General features: G+C 42.7%; 1 protein-coding gene across 3 annotated transcripts in view; it reads right to left on the bottom strand.

The window, feature by feature from the left end:
• Window positions 1-1604: 1604 nt before the first annotated feature.
• Window positions 1605-21487, bottom strand: part of LOC106885756 (cystathionine beta-synthase-like) — a 32709-nt gene continuing 12826 nt past the window's right edge. For 2 of the 3 annotated variants that reach the window (XM_014938203.1, XM_014938204.1), the window contains exons 7-18: window positions 20031-20165; window positions 19401-19470; window positions 16477-16568; window positions 15484-15609; window positions 14711-14795; window positions 14432-14537; window positions 13520-13597; window positions 12680-12814; window positions 11147-11255; window positions 10320-10349; window positions 7631-7715; window positions 1605-5971 (exon numbers count right to left, since the gene is read on the bottom strand). In XM_014938203.1, the coding sequence (XP_014793689.1) occupies window positions 5862-5971; window positions 7631-7715; window positions 10320-10349; window positions 11147-11255; window positions 12680-12814; window positions 13520-13597; window positions 14432-14537; window positions 14711-14795; window positions 15484-15609; window positions 16477-16568; window positions 19401-19470; window positions 20031-20165 (1161 nt within the window). In that variant the 3' untranslated portion in view covers window positions 1605-5861. The remainder of the gene's footprint in view (window positions 5972-7630; window positions 7716-10319; window positions 10350-11146; window positions 11256-12679; window positions 12815-13519; window positions 13598-14431; window positions 14538-14710; window positions 14796-15483; window positions 15610-16476; window positions 16569-19400; window positions 19471-20030; window positions 20166-21487) is intronic. The other variant, XM_014938205.1, reaches the window with a different exon arrangement.

Here is a 21487-nt window from a genome sequence, read left to right as displayed (position 1 = left end):
GGTCTGCACCCTAAGACACATGGAGGAGCCCCAGCTCTTTCCCTCACTAGCTGCACTGGCCAAAACTGCCCCTGGATTTACCTCCCTAGGGTATTTATTTATTTTTTTTAACCAGTTGAGCTCCCTGCTGGGAGCCGCAGCCCAGCAGAGAGTGGGGGCCAGGCATGCCTGTAGCCTGCTGGCAGGTGGAACTTGATCTGCGAGGCTGCCAGCAAGGACAACACTATCACCTGAAGATGATGGGGGAGGTAAAGAAAGTTTAGTGTAGCATGTGCCTGCTGCGTCAGTCACCTTGTGCTGCTGGGGAGCACACTGGATCAGGAGAATGAAGATAAAGCTGAGATAGAGCACTCTGTGCCTGTGAGGTGGCAGAGGAACCGTGCCCCTGTAACAAAAGCTGGCATGCAGGCGAATGAGACAGCAAGGAGTTCATGCCACGTGCCCACGGGACTGGCCCCGGCACCCAAGGCAAGGAAGAGAAAGCCCCACTGCAGCTCTCACCCACCGGCCTCTCTCATCAAACAGAACAACATCCCAATGAGATTGGCCAACAGTGTCCTAAGCTATCTGGACAGGACTGAGAAAGGCCTGGAAATGGCGACCAAAAACCAAGGGATGAGGGGTTTATTTGCTTGCCTAGCGGATATAAACCACCTTCATTGCGATTTAACTTGAGCAATCAGCCAAGACACCAAGCAGCAGCACAAATACACAGGTCTGAAATAAAACAGCCAGCCCCCTCAGTTTCTCCCAGCTGCTCCTTATCCATAGACCAACATAGAATCACAGAATGGTTTGGGTTGGAAGGGACCTCAAAGATCATTGAGTTCCACCCCCCCTGCCATGGGCAGGGACACCTCCCACCAGACCAGGGTGCTCAAAGCCCCATCCAGCCTGGCCTTGAACACTTCCAGGGATGGGGCATCCACAACTTCCCTGGGCAACCTGTTCCAGTGCCTCACCACCCTCACAGTAAAGAATTTTTTTCTGGTATCTAATCTAAATCTCCCCTCTTTCAGTTTAAAACTGTTACCCCTTGTCCTGTCACTACACTTCCTGACAAAGAGTCCCTCCCCATCTATCCGGTAGGGCTCCTTCAGATACTGGAAGGCTGCTATAAGGTCTCCCCGGAGCCTTTTCTTCTCCAGGCTGAACAACCCCAGCTCTCTCAGACTGTCTTCATAGGAGAGGTGCTCCATCCCATGCACCTCCCTTGAATTCATGCACCTCTTGACGTTATAGCTTCCCTGTAATTCCCAAAAGGCATTGCCTTCTCACAGAAACACAGGGTGGCCCATACCCTTTGCATTTAATTCAGAAATATCAATCCAATTGACCGCACAGGCACCTGTTGCTGTAGGAACTTCACCAGTGGCATCTGAACCCTGTCGTTCTACATCCTTTCCCTTCCCACCCTGTATCAGGATTGTACCAAAGCCAGCCACGAGACGCAGATGATGGGGCCGGCTCTCTAGAGAGAAGACAAGAACAGCAGAGGATTGCAGTCCACACATTGAGCAATTTCTATTGGCAGCAGAAGACCTCTTGCTCTCAATCTAATACACTTTCAACTTGAACTGCCATTAAAAAGCCCACAGTCTTTCTGCAATCAAACAGCTTTTATTGAACTCTTTATATTGTACATTTGTGAACATTTGTGCAATAAATAGAGCACATAGTATTTTTTCCCAGCTCCTTAAAGCATAAGATGTCTTCCCTTTGTCATGGTAGTGTGTTGACACTACACAATAAGAAAGGCTATTGGATGGCAGTGGCAACGCCAGGCAACCCCTGACAGTGAGCATGTTGTGTAAAATTCGTAACAGCAAATAGCCTTTTTTCAGAAACCATTACCAACTAGCTTTCCAGACCAGATGAGACTGGTCTGGTTTCTCAGAGGAACCTCAGCTAGACAGAGCTCTGGAGTCAGCCACAGCTCGTGGAAGAAGAGGGAAGTAATACTGGATGCAATGACTTCGGAATGACCCTTGAGTCATCGCCCTGATAACTGCTTGCAAAATATTATACAGATTTTACTGGATAATTGTCTTCAGGTGAGAAAATAAAAGTATTTTTGCAGAGCCAACATTAGACCAAAAGGACTGATATTCTCTTACAGTGACAAGCAAGTACAGCATAAATTGTTGATAAAAATACCCACGTGCAAAACGGTTTTCAGGCTTAGTCAGCACTTAATAAGCAGCACAGGTGAACAGAAGATGCAAGGCACCCACTTCAGAATAAAATACAGTTCTGTTCAAGCTCTGGACTTGAATTTCAGGTTAAAGACCAAACAAACAAATTGCAGCGTCTTTCTTGGTCCTCGGAGTATTTGAAACAAAGAGATGAGTCCAGCGTTAATCCAGCCCTAGCGCTACTAACCAGGACCAGGCTAATTAACAACATTCTCACACATACAAAAAAGCATCATGCTCATAAGCTTCTGCATCAGAGAAACTTCAGCTTTGCAGGATTCCCTGTCCCCCTCTCTTTGCTGCCTTCATCCCTACTACAGGAAAGAGCTCTGGAAAGTTTTTCAGTCATTCAGCAACTCCATCTATTTCCCCAGTTTCTCTGGTAAAACAGGGCTGCTGCTGTGAGTAAGAGTAGTTGGTGACCACCATTTTCTCCTTGTGCCAGGGCAGAAAAGGGGACAGCTCTGGTTCTTAACAAGTCGCACAAGCAGAGTGGCACACATGGATTTCTTTGATACTTTGACTTATCTGGATTGCTTTAGACCCACATTCCCTCTTCCCTACCAGCCCTAACCACCCCTTCTTTCTTTGTCAGCAATACTACCTGATTTCCTGACACTACAAAGACTAATTTATGAACAGTAAACTAAAAAAACAAATTTAAATCTTGACACTTTTCTCCGTATCACAGGTAAAGCTACCCATTAATCTTCTGCTGACCCAACTCTAATTTCTCTCCTGTACTGCTGTTCTGAAAAGCAACTTTGGGAATCTCCTTGTACCCTACCTGTATTTCTTGCCAAATTTGGCTAGGCTGGGACACAGAGCCTTTACAGGCACAAAAAGAAAAAGAAAAAGCCCCATATATTTAAGCATCCCCTCCCCACCACCATCAGATGAAAAATAGGGGGCAGGGGGGAGATCAGATAAAAGCAAGTAGGGTAGATTTTCAAAAGCAACAGCAACACCAAAATTTATCAGCAGTGATGGCTACGATTGCAGCAAACACTCCAGTTAGTAGCACCTAGTGAAGCATACAGGTTCTTTTACAAGTGTGGGAATCAAAGGATACAGTGAAAATACAAGTAATCAAAGAAATAACTCCCTCTCAGTCTCCTCTATACATTAAGACTAGATATGAAAATATATCTATTTGAAATAATTGGGAAATGAGTTTAGAAGGTTGGCTGAAATAATGTCTTAAGGGGTACAACCGACCATTCACAGACTCTCTCTATGCTGAGAAACATAAAGGATGTTAAAAGTGCTAAGATCAAAGACCATGCCCTTAACTGCACTAAGTTATTTATGACCCCTTGGGAAGCAGCTAAAACAATACAGTTTGAAAGATAAGTTATTAGGCTCTGCCAAGCAGCAACAGAGGTAAGAGAGAGCTTTTCAGCCTAAAGCTAATCCAGATTTGAGAAGAGTGTCTTTAACACGCAGGTACACATATCCCATACTCACACTAGTTCAGCTTCAGCTTTTCAGTAGTCTAAGCACCCAAGCTGGGGTTGCTACTACAGTGAGGGGAAACAGAGAGAAAGGAATCACTGCATAGCAGAAGGGTAAAAAAAAAAAAATTAAAAATCAATCATACCTTAAAACCAATTATTATTGAAGTTGTATATTTTTAGACTTTATAGTAGTTTACTCCAGAGCCTTGAGAAAAGTTGTCTTAAATCTTAAAGTATATAAATGTAATAATTAAACCATAGTTTAAAGGTAAGTATGATTCATATTACTTCAGAAATAGCCCTAATCCAAAGGGGCAGCCAACATCTAAGGAAATAAACCGAATAAACGTATCATTCACCAGCATGGCATTACAGAGTTATCAGAAATCAGTCTGAGGCTTTAATTATTATAGCAAAGTTCTTAACATTCACAAACTTAAGGTGAGAGAGAAGCTGCTATTAAACAAACCTGTCGCACTGCTGGCAGGCAGACACCATCACTGATGTCACTTCTTTGGCTTTGAGCTCTTGCCTCCCTTCTCCAGGCCAGCACCACCCAAGGCACAGATGCAAAGGCTCTGCTTGATGTCCTTTGCTCAGCACTGACGTAGGACAGGGTGGCTTCCACCACCTCCCTCCTCCGGGCCCACACTTCCAAAATATACAGCAAATTCCACTGCCACAGGGAGGCCAGCAAGGTAGAAAGAAATCTATATATAGGAGGTAGTAATTGTGATTTTTAAATAGTTCCTTTGTTTTCTCTTAGCAGAGTCACAACTCCCTTCAGCTTTTTTTTTTTTAATTAAAGAAAGAAAAACACACAACAGAACAACCCAACTTTGCTATCCTAGCAGCAATAGCCCCAGCCTAAGTAGCATTCTTCTACTTCAGTGGAGAGACAAGCTAAGTAGTATTACTCTTACTGATCAAAAACTTTATTCTTGGAAAAAGGCCAGTCAGAAGATTATTAGAGCAGTCCTTATGAAGATGAGGAACGGCTACTTTTCTTCTGTTACCCGAGGCTGATTCCACTCATCATTGCCACCAAGAGCAGCCGGTAGTCTGAGCGTAGCAGTGTATGGATGGGGCTGCCAGTGCCAACCCCTGCCATGGCTACACAAGTCAAACATTACTGAAAAATCCAGAGTTAAAGAAGTGGTGAAAAGCCGTAGCTGCATACACCTAGTGCATGGTATTCTTGTGTACTTTTGAGTACCAGCCTACACCATGTTTGCCAGTTACTTCCAAGCTTGGCTACAGTGCATTCACTTAATAGTAGGGGTTTTCTCCTGGAATAAGGCACTACAGTGTAGGAGCACTTGAACAGGACTTTAAAGAGTTTACAGTTCTTGACAGATTACCTTTGGCTTTTCTAAAACAGGCATAAAAAGAAGCACTATAAGATAAATAAGAGGGTGCAAAGGTAAGGGGAAGGTACTAGATGAAACTGTGTGATTTTCAAAAACCTCTAGGCGAGAAGCTTGATCTTTTAAATCTTTTCACTTGTGCTAACAATTGGGTTAAAAAAAGAAAGGTCTGTCTTTGCAGTAAAAGCAGGTGCACTGTGCAAAACAAAAGTCATTAGTTTGTTTGTCACTTCACCGTCAGGCTTCTACTCAAGTCAGTTTTTCCTCAGAGCAGTTGGTTGAAACAAGCCCCAACTCCAGCCCTCTGGGCTTCCTCCTGTTTTACACCAATCTCATCAAAGAGAAACTCCCCTTTCCTCTCTCCGTGTCCCAGTTCTATTTTTGTCTCCACACCAGTATTACCTAACTTAACACTCCTGCATGAAAAAAAAAAAAAATCCAAAACTTTCCAGAGCTCTCTTGGGCCCCTCCTCCAGTAACTCTTTATTTCAACACATTACATGAATGTGAAACATTTTGGAAAGCCAGACTTTAGACATAACAAGTTAGGAACTTACCGGTTAATTTAGGCAATATTTTAACATATATATATATAGGTAAAAAAATAAATTGTCTTGATAAGAAATATGTGTAACCCGATTAAGAAACAAGTCCCCAGAAGCTGTGCAATACAGCATAATGCACTGACTGTATAGCTGACACCAGGATAGCTAACTGCTTATTTTCAGAATTTAAAAAACAAAAACACCCTAAGGACAGACCATTCTACCTAAGAAATAAACCTGATTCTTTGTTGGAGATTGCAAAGTGTTGTTGAAGAGGCTCCACATTGCTTCTTGACATTAGTTGGACTTTCTTCCCCGTTCTCGTGCTGTCACAAAGTTAAGCAGGTCGATGGCTGTGACGATGCCAAACACCATTTGCCGCTTACTGGAGGAACCATCAGTGTGATCTACACAGAAACAAAGAGGAGATTCCGGCTTTAGGAGGCACAAAAAAAAAAATATCACACAATCCTACTTGGTTTTAATGGCATCGTTTGTAAAGACAGGTGCCAAGCCAACCCAGCTCCACGTGCCAGGGCCTGTCAGTGGAGCTGGTTATCACTGATGACCCTTGTACTTTGAGGGGGAACCTAAACGTCATCTTGACTGGCAGCCACACAGTAAGTGGCAAGGATTTTAATTTCAGAAAGGCTCCTCAACAAAAGAGATTTAGAAACTGAAACATTACGGAAGGAAAAAATAAGAGTCCATCAGATTTATTCTTCTTGACATGAAAATTTAAACCAAATCCTCTATTATAAAATGTATTTTCCTCGTACATAAGTTTCCATGGCTCTACCTGAAATAGATGCAAATTAATATTATCCCATTAGAACCAGGGATCACCAGAGGACATGCAACACTACCATCTTCCTACACTGCTGTCAAATACAGAATTAGTACCAAAACAACCCCAAAAACATTCACAATGCATTTTCCCATTTATATAAAAAAAACTTATTAACTATTTAATCATTGCTGCATTGAAAGCATAGGTTCAAGAGATTTTTCATTGAGAGCATAAGCCTTTGACCTGGGAACCAAGCGGCCAAGTGACCTCTGGCCCTTTATCCTAAAGCCTGGCTGTATTAAAATGTTTAGCATCTTATGTAAGCAGTTTGCTCAGCCAGCTGGGTTGTCCTGGCCTTTCCATTTACTCAATCTTTGTTTCATTGCAAGCTTCCAGTGAGATTCTAGGTTGATAAACAGGACAGAGGAGCACATCCTTACGGAGATTATCAGGAACAACCCCAAATTTCATTACCATTCTTCATTTACAGTTATAATTGAGGTAACCGTCAGATAAGTTTATCTGGTGAGTCTTAATATTGTCTTTAGACTAGCTCCTCAGTGTGTGTAATTTTGCAAGTTATCTGCTGTAGGGAAGACAAACCAGGAAAAAATATTATTCACATATAACAGTGATATATCCTAGCTTTAAAGATTTATTTAGTCCTTTCCAGTTCATACAGAAGGCAGTGTAAAGAGTTTTAAGAAGGATGAAAAAAAGAGTTTGCAGGAAAAACGTCAAGTGGAGTAAGTTAAAATAAAAAAGAAAAATAAATATTAAGCTGTCTTGAGACAGTGATGTCAGTGTTGACATCTAGCTCTTATTAAGATCTTATTGTACTTTATTAAGTTATAATAAAGGTTTTGCTTTAGAAAGGCAAAAAAAAAAATTAAGTGTAGTTAGCCTAGGATGCTCCTTGTGATAGAACTGCATGGAGTAGGAAGTAGCAAAAATCAGTAGTCGTGCAGGAGCTTATTCTTTGGCTTACTGCTACTGACAAAGCCACTGTCCAGCAGACAAGACTCAGGCATTCAGTTCCGAGCAGTAACTTGCTCCAAAGGCAGATACATTACAGTATGTTGGGTTATTAATGGAGTTAACATTTACTCCACAAGAATTACAGTGTTAATCTCTTACTAAGTGTTAACAGCACATAGGTACATAAACAGAGAGAGGCTTTGGCTTCTTCAGAACTTGTTTACACACTCACACTTGTACTTGCTTCTTGCTACCACTCAAAGATTATCTCTCATAAGGTGCAGTACATCATACTCACATTGAATTTGTTCATGAACCACTAGAGCAAAGTGGTCTATTTCCAGGATATGAGAGAGTTTCCCCAAGTTGTCTGTCAGGTTTATCTGAGGAGAGAGATACAAAAATTAAATAAAACAGTCTTTTAGAAGTTTAGTGGTGAATAATCTCCATATACTTTGTGCAGTATTAAAAAAATACATCAACGTTTATATACTGCTCTCCATGTGAAGTGTTGTAAAACACTAACAAATCAAGGCTAACCTAAAAGATCTTTTGTTTGTTTCTAATTTAAAAAAATAAAAAAACCCCAAAGCACTAAATGAAGCTATTAATTCTGATTCTGTAAATGATTCGGCATAATGAGTATGCCGAATATCTGAAAACCTCAATGATAGAAGAAGATCAAGTGTTCCATGTGTCTAACCAAAGAATTTACCATAGAACTCATTACACTTGGTGATTTTACTCTAGGGAGTAAAGACTGGGGAAAAGTGAATGAATCAGGCTGCAAATCATCGTGGAAGTGAATGTGATCTGCAGAGGCAGCAGGTGAAAAGCCCAAACAAGCCAAAAACAAAACCAAGGGTGAAGATTGCTAGCTAACACTGTATTCAGGTGGGAATCAAGGAACTGAGAATTCAGAATTCATCTTTACTGAAGTTCAACTTTGCTAAAGACTAAACAAGAAAGCAGCCAGTGTTGACCTCAGAAACAATACAAATCCTTCTGAAACACTTGGCTGATGACCTGCTGGACCCATCTGAAAGAATGCATAAAACCGTTCCTCCTACATGCTGTAACATATTAAGCAGCAGCAACCGGCCTATTACCCACGTGACTCTCTCCAGGTAACAGCAGCAACCACTCTCTGACGTACTTTCATTTAAAGGGGATTAAAGCAACTTATGGCAAAGAAAAAGTCTTGCACTACAGATTAAACAAGCCTTTATCCTACAGTGAGCTCAGCTTGTGACTGAGGAATAAATGCATGAGCAGTTGGGCTGCACCGGGACACACAGCTCTCGTCTCCACACTAACTGAGTTAGAAGAGATCAAAAGGATTCCCAGCAGCCCGTGTTTAAGGGACCAGCAGGCTATAGCGCATACTGAAGCATTGATCCTTAAACTTGTGGGCCAGGCAAGAGGTAGAAGGAAATCTGGACCTACTGCCATGTCAAGTCAGCTATCAGCCACCACCACTGACAAGCAATTTTATGCAAAGGTATGTGCAAAGCCTAACTTTTTAAAGTTCAAAGCTCATTGAAGGCATAGAGCCCCTTGACATCTGATTGTGTATACTCAATGGATCTGTTTTCAGGGACTGAGTAGGCTAAAGAAGTAGCAGCCCATAAGCAGCACTGGCACAGCTATGAGAACATAGATTTCTGTTAAGCATTCCAAAACATATTTACAGAACTCCCACAGACTCTTCACCTGTCTCACTACTGTTCATTCAAGCTCCCTAAAAGTTTTGCCCACACGTTTTCCCACATGTAGTCTTTTTCTTTTTTTAAGCCTACTGTCTTTAAGACAATTAGCCCACGCAGATGTTACCACATTACAGATGACTGGGACTGCTTGTCTGGCTCCAAAGGCAAGTGACATTGCACTGCTCACGGTCCTACAACTAAATTCCCTCCCTCCCCAGAAGGAGGTGTGTGGGGACACCATGCCTTGCGTTGTTTAGCAGAATGGTAAATGCTTCAATGACACTAACCAAAATCACACCAGGGAACAGGCTAACAAACAGCTAAACATAGTAATAAGAAAGTGTCAGAGACCAGGCCCCAGCCCTATTTTCTGGCAAAGGCAGACAAGAAATCTACTAAGGCTATGCCTGCACCAAACCTAGTAGCTATTAGTAGTTGATGCAAGGATCCTTTAGGGAAGAAGGGATAGAGAAAATCCAAACCACTGGAACTAACATCTGACTCCACAAGAATGGATCTCCACTCCACTAACACATAGCACTTGTTTGGATTAGCAAATTATCCTGCGACTGGTGTTTCAAAGCTCTCGAGTACTATCCTACTGGAGACTTTAAAAAAAAGCTGTAACTATTACGTTTTCATTCCAAGAGATCACCACAAAATAATTGTAGTGATCATACCAAAGAAAGCTTCCTTCCTTGCCAAAAGATAGCTTTGCCTTGGTAGTCACAAGCTAAGCTGACCTCTTATTGATGGATGTTGTGGTACAGATCCTATCTGTAGGATACTCCAAGTCATTTCAGTGACACAGATGATCCGTTCTCCCAATCTCACCAGTAAACAAGCAAAATAAGCTTGACTAAAATGGCAAGAAAAGCAAAATCTACAATACCTCTGAGGTTATGTGCATTTAACCATGTTTCTCCTTTAAATCATCAATTCAAATGAAAATAAACAACAAATGATGCTTTTAGTTAGCATCACATTTTAGTTAGCATGTTAGCAATACCACCACTTTTGTGGAACTCTCCTTCCATCCTCCACCAAGAAAATAAGTCAGAACCAAAGAGAAAAGAAACAGTTAAGCTCTTCTCTACTGAAGATGCATGAGAAACTTCAAGCTGCCCATGGAAAAAAGCCACAACCTCAGAAGCGCAGAGAATTGGCTACTACAACTAACACCAGTGTAGCTACAGAAATGATTGCACACCACCAGCCCAGAAACTCTTCAGTTGTCCAAGTGAGGGAGAACATGAACTAAGCAGTTTTGTTACGCACCACATTTCCACCTGATGCTTGATTATCTGTCTGGGAAGGAAAAAATATATTTACATTTTTCCATAAAGAACTAGCATCCTTTCTCAACCTCAGGGACTTGGTAGTTTGTAGGCTAAATGGAAGCATTATACATACTTCCAGAATACAGACTCAGCTACTAGGAGACATTTTTGAAACCAAAAAGCCTGGTAAAAAATAGGTCAAGTATTCCATGTTATAAACAAAACCCATTTCCTGCAAGAGAAGAAAAGCAACAGCAACAATACTTGTATGTTTTAGAAAAGCACTCATACAGCTGGGAAGCTATGGTATCTTGGCACACCACATTGGATGGATGGGTGAAACTGGCTAAAATGAAAATTCACATATCTGGACAACATCAGCTTTGAGCAGCCATCCCCCTGTTTCAGCAAGGCATCTGATACAAAAGGGAAACAGTTGCTTGTTTTTAGCCAATACAGCAATAATTTTTAAGAGCCGTTTCAACATCTCCCTGTCTCTTTTCCTGGATAGCTACATTGCCAGGTTTGTGACAGGGTTTTAGGGGTAGGAAGAAAGGACAAGCATGCTCTATATATCTATATATGTGTGTGTATATGATATATATATATATATATTTATATATAAAACACAACATAGAGCCACAACACAAACCTGGGAGCTAGTGAGTGACCTAGGACAGAGTTTAGAGCACATCTGTGCTCAGTAACAGCTGCTCCGCATGGTCTCAGGTAAACCTTACCCAACCTGACAGCACTGTAGTCTTAGGACACCTACAGTAGTACTTTAAAACAGAGAACAAGTATTTGTAGAATATATCCACTCACCTGTTTAAATTGCTTGTAGATTACTTTGCTGACTTCATCAGAAGGCTGAACTTTTCCAGCAAGCAGTGAAGACAGCATGTTACCCAGGGTAACCATGCCTAAAATCGCTCTGGGGAAAGAGAGAGAGAGAAGACAGGGCTAAACAACACAAAGGCCTCAGGTGTTCCTGTAGATAAAAGCATCGACCCTCAGTTCTCAGAGAAGTGCATTCAACTGCTTTGTGGTATAAAGAAACATTATTGATAGTATACTTGGACTCTTTGCAGGAGACAGAGTCCAATTCTGGAGACTCACACAGAAGTCAGCAGGTGCTGTGGGTGCCTGGCTCTGCTGAGCATCAGGCTTTTTGTGTCTCTAGTTCTTGCAACTAGAGAGCTTTCTTGCAATCTGAGAGTGCTTTTGAAAAACACAGCTTCATTGTTTTACACCCTCATCTGTCCTTTTAAAAGGTGTGACAGGGCCAGAGACATGCTCACTCCAATTTTGCTTATTCTCCTTCTCCCTGCAAGGATGTTGCAAGGACCTGCAACGATTAATCCCTTGAGTTAGCACTGTAAGCAGAGAGTAACTGAGCAACTCCTCGTTACTCAGCCTGTTCTACAGGAGACTTGCAGGGTAATAAGGCATACCATCTTCCTGGGGACACCCTGGTTTATAGGTGTCACCACAACATTGCACTATAGTGCAAGGCTCGGAAGAAACTGGGTAAAAGCTGTGGTGAAGACTGGAAGGTTCGGGGCTGTTTTAAATATGATTTTTTGCTTTGTTAAGTTAAACAGCTATTATAAAAAACAGTGAAGTTATCCGGCAGAGACACACTGAGTATGTAGATCATATTAATCCTTAGAAGCTTATTATGTGAAGGGCAAGACAGTCCTGGCACAGCAACATGTCATGATTTAACCCCAGCCAGCAACTAGAACCATGCAGCTGCTCACTCACACCGCTGCCTCTCCTCCTCCAAGAAGTGTGAGGACAAGACAGGAAAAAAAGGAAGGGAAAGAGAAAAAATAGCCTTGTAGGCTGAGATAAAGACAGTTTAATAAAATAATAACAGAAAAGGAAAAATAACAATAATAATAATGACATAGGTCACTCTCACTGCCCAGTGAATTGGCACCATCTCAAGCAATGATCACGGATTACTGCCTCTTGGCTAATCCCCATTTATACACTAAGCATGACATCTATGGTATGGAATATTTCATTGGTCATTCCATTCTTCTGTCTATGCTTCTACGGGAAGCTCAAAAAAAGTCCTTGAATAGTGTCAACATCATTTAGCAACAACATTACTGACGTTCCTTTCACAGCATTCACTAGAAAGAAAATCCCCTCCTTCCCAGCTGAAACCAGGACAGTGTATTAAGTCCAGCATTTGTGTGTTTAAGGTAATATTTCTGAACTGTGTTACTATAACTGAAGAAAGATGAGTGAAAGGATAGTATACTTTTAGTAAGCATTTAAAGACATCCCTTGAGACCCAGTGAAAGAAGTGATACATATGGATGAAGCGATATTATGTGGACATACCCAGATTCATCAACAACTGGTACCTGGTCGAATCTCTTCTCCCGGAGAATTTCAACAGTCTTTGCACAGGTAACAGTAGGAAGCACAGTCAGAGGGGCAGAGAGCTTGAGTTCCTGAACACTGATGTTCCACCACCTGGGGATGAAATAAAAAACAAATCCATGCAAATCTTATGGAGAGAACAGAACCGGTTGTTCATGTACAGTGGCCTTCAATGCTATAGAATGACAAGAGGCTATAAGGAAGAGTCAGAATTCAGCCTGAGTCGATAAAGTTTCAAGGCTTTCAAGTTTTCTCCCCAATATCAGAAAGTCACTCAAGTATGTGAAGGCTTTAAGACTGAAACTCTTTTCCTCATTTTATCTACTTTCTAGGATCACATATAGGTAGTGCAGAGCACTAATGTCCCTAGTTTCTTTATTTATATCTTACACAGAAAGTTTTGTGCTCTTACTGAAAGAGCTACTCATATTTATAGTCATTACAGGTAGCAATTTACCCGCTCCAGCTATGTAGAATTGCAGTGCTTTGCACTCCAGAGCTCTGATCTTAGAGGTGTTCTCCATATACTACCTTTTCATGTCAGATACAAGCCCTTTCATTAAAAAAAAAAATAAAAATCATAAAGTAACAAGTTTTCTTCTGCTGCAATGCAATTCAAAGAAGGAAGTAAATTAATTTAAGCAGATTTGATTAACAGCTGCAATTTTTCATGCTATTGTGTTGATGTATGAGTAGCTAAATCAAAGGAATATAAATTGAAATGAGCTTTAAACTAGCACCTGCCATGAAGTCGACTGAATAGACTCATGAAAAGCCAAATGGATCTGACGTGCTTACCAAGGTTTTTTGACAAGGTCGTCTTCTTCTTTCATGAACCCTTTCTGAATCATCCATTTGTCGCTCAAGAACTTGGACCTGGAAAGGATAGGAAGTGAAAAGCTCATTAGAAGGCTGAACATCTGACCACAAACTTAATAGCACACAGAGGCAACTGTTTACCACTCATTACCACTAACAACTAAAGAGTAACTGAAAATATACTGCCATTCGCCATCCAAGCTTACCAGCCTTCAACACTGGAAGAAATACTCATGAGAAGAAAAAGGAATCCCATAGGAAACAAAGTCTCATCTGCACCAGTCCCTTCTAACACAATAGAGAGACAGCTTGGAATGGACAAGTGCCAGCCTGTACTCAGGCAAGGTCTGTCTGCAGTTTCTAGTTGTCTAGCATTATGCTGGATACAAGAGAAATCAGGAAACATTCATGTTTTGGGAAATATTTCAATGTAGCAGGAGAAAAACAACTTCTTGGCACAGCTCAAAGCCCTCACACTTCCACCTGTGAACTCACCCCAACATTGGCTGGTGCTACAGTAGTGCTGTGTTCTGCTGTGGACACAGGCAGCGAGAGCAGCCAGCCTTACAGGGACCCTTCCAGGAATGGGATAATAGCAATGGTCCTCAACAAATAAAACAGTGAAAGCAGCATCTTTCACAGGGAAAGACTTAACAAGTGATGGTTATATACTGAAGTCAGACGCAAGGAGGAGCTTAACTTTCAGACACTAAGCTCCTTTTTACTCCATGTCAGAGTCTTTCTAGATACCTCAGAAGTTGTGCCCCAAACACACTCCTTGCTTTGGTAACTGGGTTCTATAAGAAATACATATTCAACTCGCCACTGACATAAGGAGGTCTGAGGGACTGCCTCACCCTTTTCCCAGAGAAAAAACAAGCAGGTTCTTACATGTAGTTCCGGATAGAGTCAGGGAGGATAACAACACAACGCTGACCCTCCTTCAGCTCTTTGGCTGCCTTCAGAGCTACAGACATGGCACTGCCTGAGCTGCCACCTGCCAAAATGCAGATCAGGGTCAGAACTGTGAAACCGTAAGTGAAATGAGAAAGAATGAAAGAGAGGAGAGAAAGTAGAGGAGTCCAGGGCAAGGAGCTTCTGAAGTGGAAGAAGGTCTCTCTGACTTGAAACCCCCCACGTATTTTTCAGAGGAGTCACATCTGCTCTTACCACACAGCAGTCCTTCCTCTCGGATCAGCATGCGCGCTAAAGTAAATGACTCCTCGTCGTTGCTCTTGTACCACTGATCCACTGTCTGGCAAGGGGCAGGAAGACAGAAACAAGAGTCTGTTTAAATGAGGAGGGCTAGGGGAGCCACACAACTAGTACAAATTCAACCCATGCTCTTAGAGGTAACAACTGCCCTACTGAGTCATGTGCTTGGGCTTCCATCCTCCAAATACCAAGTGGTTGGGGTTTCTTTTGCCAAAGTACAGACAATCACATTAGCACAACAGACTCCTTATTGAAACCTTGCTGTGAGAACAGGCTGTTTTGAGACAGCCACAGAGAGCATCAGTTTCCTCCCCTCCTGGAGAGCTTCCCATGGACATGGGCTCTGCTCAGGTCATAGTCATATCACTTTTGGCTGGGAGGGGTTGGGGTATTGTGGTTTTTTGGTTTGTTTTTTTTTTTTTTTAATTGGTTGCTTGGTTTTTTTTTTTATTTAAAAAAAAAAAAAAAAAAAAAAGAAGTACAGTGGTCTAGGAAAAGGTTATCTGCTCACAGATTTTCCATCCAGCATTGTAAAACAAGTGTTTTTACACTTGTTTACAAAAGTCCTTGAGAGGACTTTTGCTGATGGAAAGAACAGGAATAGTTCTGTCTGCTAGCCCTCTCCTTTCGGTACAAAGAAATATTTCCACAAGTTTTTCTCCACCTTTCACCTCACTTCTGCATTCCAACAGAAAGCAAAGGGCAGTAAAATAGGCAGCACAACTTACAGATCTATCCAACACTGTGGGCACAAAATCATATCCAATTCCTTCTACTTCATACATTGTCTTGTCAGTCTTGTTCAGTTCTTCTGGTGTAGCAAGGATGGAGCCTTCAGGATCAACACCTATAATCTGGAGAAGCAGTTTCCACTTTGGATACCATGACACACTGTTTTTGAGAACACAGCTATTTACTCATGAGCTCTGGCCTCATTACAGCTGTTGGTGTCATATTAGCTGTGCACACAGCCAAGCTAACAGCAACCTAGTCTCCTATTCATTTCTTCCTGGCAACATTCACCTCCCATGCAAGCAAAACACTTTGCTGCTTCTGGCCCCTTGGCAACACATCCTGTCTCTTCAGGCCATGGACGCTAAGTGAGGGGCACCACTTGTTCTACATAGGGTTTGTTTGGTTTAAACAGAGGACAGGGTTTCCCCAAGACAAGGCTGTCCTCATTTGTATGTCAGGCACCATTACAGCCAATATATTTTGTGCCAAGTGTAAGCAGCCTTTATTTTGTTTACCGCTCCCTGCCTATGTAGAAAAATATTCACAATTGAAACACGATACCAATTTCTGTGATGAAATCTAACACAGCACACAGATAAACACACAGGTTGGCACACACAGAGAAAATTTCACTTGGTAAAACATCAGCAGGTCCAGACAACTTAGTGAAGGCACAGTCTGAGAGGAAAGAGAAGGCTGCAGTATGTACGAGAGAAGGAAGTTTCTCAGACACCCCATGCAGGGATCTGTGGGCCATTTTTCATTTGCTGAGCCAAACTTGAACTCTGGTCACCAGTGAGACCAGAGTATGATGATTTCAAACAGTCTGAAAACCTTTTTTTGCTGCTCAGAACTACCTTCTAACTGAAAAGAACCAAGAGGTTCCCAAGGAGACCCACGGCAGGCTTGCAAGAAATGGGACGTGCCAAGTGGAGCAGTTTAAGGTTCACACCACCAAAGAGAAATGCTTTAGGCTTACCACTTACTTTGCAATCTGGACACTTCTCTTTTAGCTTTCTGGAGATGCCAGTGATAGTACCTCCTGTGCCAGCCGTAGCCACCAGCATGTCTATTTTTCCTGTTTAAAGGTGAGGGATAGAAGGCAGTTGTGAAATCTCCCCCAGAATGATGAATTAAAAACCCACTTAAGTCAAAGTATGGAGTTGCGTTAACAAAGATTGGCAAGATAAGGGTCTTCACTTCCCAAGAGCTGTGTTATGAGACCACCTTGCTCTACCTCCATTTACTTCAACAGTGGTTTTGAAATGTCCATCCAGCAGCCTGGCAAGGCACTAATTTGTGGTACTTTGGACAGAGTTGGAGGTGGCCTATACAGATGACACCTGTAGTTTCCTATATTTCCTGATGCAGAGAACCCATTATTTAACTTATAATGACCAGCCCATTATATTAATTTACTGAATGAGTGCCAAGAGCATGGCATAGGTGCCCATTGAGAGAACTGTTAACACAACTGTTCTCTAATTTTCATATGAAAAATACTGTTTTGGTCATGAGCACTCAGAGCGAGTCCAGGTATGATAGTTCATTCTTCCACTACCCCTAGTTTCCATGGTGCATGAACATAATAGCTTTTTTAATAACACACACACTCTCCAATTCACACACAAAACAAATGCTTGCCCATCAAAAGAATAACACCCTGCCATGCAGAGGTATAATCTCAATAATAACAGAACAGTGACTGGCCTATAAATACAAACAAGAAACCTAAAGCTAGAAATAATCTATACTCAGTTTGTGGGTTTCCAGTTTGTGAAAATATACTCATCCTAACTCAGATTTAAAGAATTTTCCACAGAAAGACAAGCCAAATCCCCTGAACGGCTAGTGTTACTTTTCAGAGATGGGGAGGAGAAGATCCCTTCACATCGTCCTCACCTTAATGAGAAGGAATTTAATAGCCAATTTTCTTATTAGAGGGTCCCATCAGAAACTGTACTGTTTTATAAGGCAGGTCAGTAGCTTCCTTTAAGACTTCCTTCTACCACCTACTACGGCAAATGCCTACATGATAGACTGCAGCATCACACTGAATGCCTCCAGTAGCTCTCAAACCAATTCCTTCGCTGGGTGAATTAGCCCAGCTAAAGCTCTCTGCTGCCACAGCTCAATCACTTCTGGTACTCCAACCTGGCTGCCTACAGCTAACATGAATCCCCTGCAGAGTAAACAGGTCTTACTGGTGGTAACTGCAACACAGAACAGTTTGTACTCCTGAGGACTCCTAAGTGAAGAAGCTTTCAGTGTAATGGAGTATTTGGTCTGAGAACATAAAAATACCTAAGTGCCAGGTCCTGCACTTAGGTGTGCAGGTTGCAACAACCTCATGCAACACTACAGGCCTGGAGAAGAGTGGCTGAAAAGCTGTCAGGAGGAAAAGGACCTTAAGGTGTTGGTTGACAGCTGGCTGAATATGAGCTGGCAGGGTTCCCAGGTGGCCAAGAAGGACAATAGCATCCTGGCTTGTATGACAAATAGTGTGGCCAGCAGGACTAGGGAAGTGACCATCCCCTGTACTCAGGAGTGGTGAGGCCCCACCTCAAATGCTGTGGTCAGTTTTGGGCCACTTACTACAAGAATGACATTGAGGTGTTGAAGCGGGTCCATAGAAAGGCAATGAAGCTGGTGAGGGGTCTTGAGAACAAGTCTTTATGAGGAGCAGCTGAGGGAACTGGGGTTGTTTAGCCTGGATAAAAGGAGGCTGAGGGGAGACCTCATTGCTCTCTGCAACTACCTGAAAGGAGGTTGTAGTGAGGTGGGGGGTCGGTCTCTTCTCCCAATTAACAAGCAATAAGATGAGAGGAAATGGCCTCAAGTTGCACCAGGGGAGGTTTCGATCAGATATTAGGAAAAATTTCTTCATCAAAAGTATTATCAAGCATTGGAACAGGCTGCCCAGGGAAGTGGCTGAGTCACCATCCCTGGAGGTATTTAAAAGACATGCAGACGTGGCACTTAGGTACATGGTTTAGTGGTAGACTTGGCAGTGTTAGGGTAACGGCTGGACTCAATGATCTTAATAGTCCTTTCCAACCTAAATGATCCTAATAGTCCTTTCCAACCTAAATGATCCTGTGGTTTTTATGACACTGTATTTGTGATCAGAGAAAGCAATGCTGTTTTTACACCACTCTAGCCATGGCTTGGTTTTTTTAAAGATAACTTAAGCATCACTGCTTTCTTTCTCCACCTGGTCACAAGCAGAGGAATTTAAAAGCCAAAGCACCTTTCTTTAATGGGAAAAAAAAATCATTACTATGACTACTAAAAAATTAATTCTCTAATGACACACAGGAAGGACATGGACCTGTTGGAACAGGTCCAGAGGAGGGCCACAAAGATGATCAGAGGGCTGAAGCACATCTCTCATATGAAGACGGGCTGAGAGAGTTGGGATTGTTCAGCCTGGAAAAGTGAAGGCTCTGGGGAGACCTTATAGCAGCCTTCCAGTACCTGAAGGGGGCCTACAGGAGAGATGGGGAGGGACTCTTTATCAGGGAGTGGAGCAATAGGATGAGGGGCAACGGTTTTAAACTGAAAGATGGGAGATTTAGATTAGATCTTATGAAGAAATTTTTCACTATGAGGGTGGTGAGACACTGGAACAGGTTACCCAGGGAACCTGTGGCTGCCACGTTCCTGGAAATGTTCAAGACCAGGCTGGATGGGGCTTCGAGCAACCTGGTCTAGTGGGAGGTGGTCCTGCCTGTGGCAGGGGGGTTGGAACTAGATGAACTTTAAGGTCCCTTCCAACCCAAACCATTCTATGATACGTATGGGATTTGCTGTGTGAAAATCCATGTACTTCTCAACCACATTGGGTCCCCCAATACCTAATAAGAAGAGAATACCAGAGACTCCCTGAAGAGGAGTAGATCAAACATACCGTCACACTGCTGCAGGATCTCTTCAGCTGTGGTGTCGTAGTGCGTCAGGGGGTTGCTAGCATTACGGTACTGTGTTGGAACATAGAAGAAACATTAAGTAGACTAGAAAGACAAAAAAAAAAATAATCACATTGTGAGCCATTTCAAGAACACAACAAACATCATCCAAGGCCCACAACAGCTGCATACACTCTTTCCAGACTGCTTCCTTATTACTTGGACCTAGGCAGAATGCCCAAGGGAAGGTGCAACCTTTCTTAGTGAACTAATTTAACATTAGTTTTAAGGTGCCAGCACCCTCCAATGCCAGGATCAGATCTGTCTGTGGGACAGTTTCTTTTAAGAACATGACCCCTGTACCTAATTCTTCCCCACAGGACTGCCGAGGCAGTGGGAAGCCATACATGTTCTGCAGGTTTTGCAAATATCGGCTCGTTGCTACCCTCTAGTGACCATAAAAGCTTGCTACCCTGTAGCATGGTGATGCCTCAACTACAGCTCCAAACCTGGGACACTTCACCTCCACAGACACACCTAGGCTGTTGAACAGTCAACGAAGGACAGTAAGGAACAAGACTGCAAGACCTCCTCCCACGCTACGCCTGCACCTCTGACGCTTTGGCTCTTACCTGGTCTAGTATATGTGCATTGGGGATTTCATTTTTCAGTCTCCAGGCTACTCCCACATGAGATTCAGGAGAATCAAATCTGGCAGTAGTTGGGGTCCTCACAATCTCGGCACCAAGAGCTCTCAGGACATCCACCTGTAGGAAGTAAAGGTGGTCACAAAACCCAAAAATGGTCTTCTAGCACAGAGACTTCATTGAGATGCAGGGGAAAGAAAACATCTTCCCTTTTACCTGGTCTGCAATAGCCTCCTAGTGGTTTTCCTAAACGCCAGCCTTACATCACTGAACCATGGGTCTAAATCCTTAATGTCATTTGGTCTTAACTAAGTTTTATTTGGAAGCTAGATGTCAAATTCCTGTTTCTATTCTAGGCCTTCAGACCTGTAGGGACTGTTGGTACACATTGAGAAGCCTCATTCAGGCAAAACACCATCTCCTCTCATGCCGGTCACGTATGCTTTGCACTCCAACAGTGGTATAGCCCAGTATTTTCTGTTTAAGTGCAAATTATGCATATTTACCTCCTCCTCTGGAAGCAGGCAGCAAAGGAGATCCTCCTGGGCACTATGTACCAATCAACTGCTAGAAGGGCAAGGAAGTTTATGACACTGAGCTAAGGCAAAGCCTGGCTCCAGAGCCGGGGGGAGGCAGGCCTTTGGTGCTGGATGGCACATGGCAATGGTCATGTGGTACCTCTCCCTCCAGAGCAGGTAAGAGCAAGCAATGGGTATAGACCTTTAGGGGACACTGTTCTCATTTGTGCCACCACCTTTTAATTGGAACACTAGAAGTGTTTGAACTGAGATAAGTGGTTTTGCTGACAGCAATTTGCTGTCTCAAGCGTGAAACACAGGGGATCTCTTCTCTACTCTCTCCTCTTGTTTTGTCTGCTGGTGCAGCACCACAGGACCAGGCTTGCTCTAGAACCAGACATTTTGTGCTTTCCACAGTGAAGGTAAATTGACATTACCCAGGCAGCTTTTCCTTCTCTTTTGTTGTTGTGGTGACACAATTCAGATGCTTGCCAGTACCCCCAGTGTAACTTGAGGAGGTAAACAGGCTCCCTCACAGCCTTGTTTAGCCCAGTGCAGAACAGCAGAATATTCAAACCTTTAGCACTGCCCTCCTTCCTACTCTGTGCAGTGAGGGGACAGCTAACCCAGGGACAGGTAGTCACTTCAATGTGCTAGGCAAGTCTTAAGTTCCCTTGACATTTGTATTTAAAACAGTTATTACAGTTTTCCAAGTGACAGTGCGGGTGGGTATACAAGACATTTTCTGTCCATAGCTAGCCAGCCTGGATTTCTCTGGGCACTGGCAACGGCCCCTTGGCAGAGTTCTGCCTGGCCAATGACTTGGAGACAAAGAGCTTACATCTTCGTTGCTAAAGCCACAGCACTCATCTGCACCAGGAACTCTGCAAGCGCAAACAAGCTTGTTTTTAAATTCTTGAAAAT

The sequence above is a fragment of the Calidris pugnax genome, unplaced genomic scaffold (genome assembly GCF_001431845.1).
Source record: "Calidris pugnax isolate Ruff unplaced genomic scaffold, ASM143184v1 scaffold25, whole genome shotgun sequence".
Classification (NCBI taxonomy): domain Eukaryota; kingdom Metazoa; phylum Chordata; class Aves; order Charadriiformes; family Scolopacidae; genus Calidris; species Calidris pugnax.
This window is presented reverse-complemented; position numbering and strand designations above follow the sequence as displayed.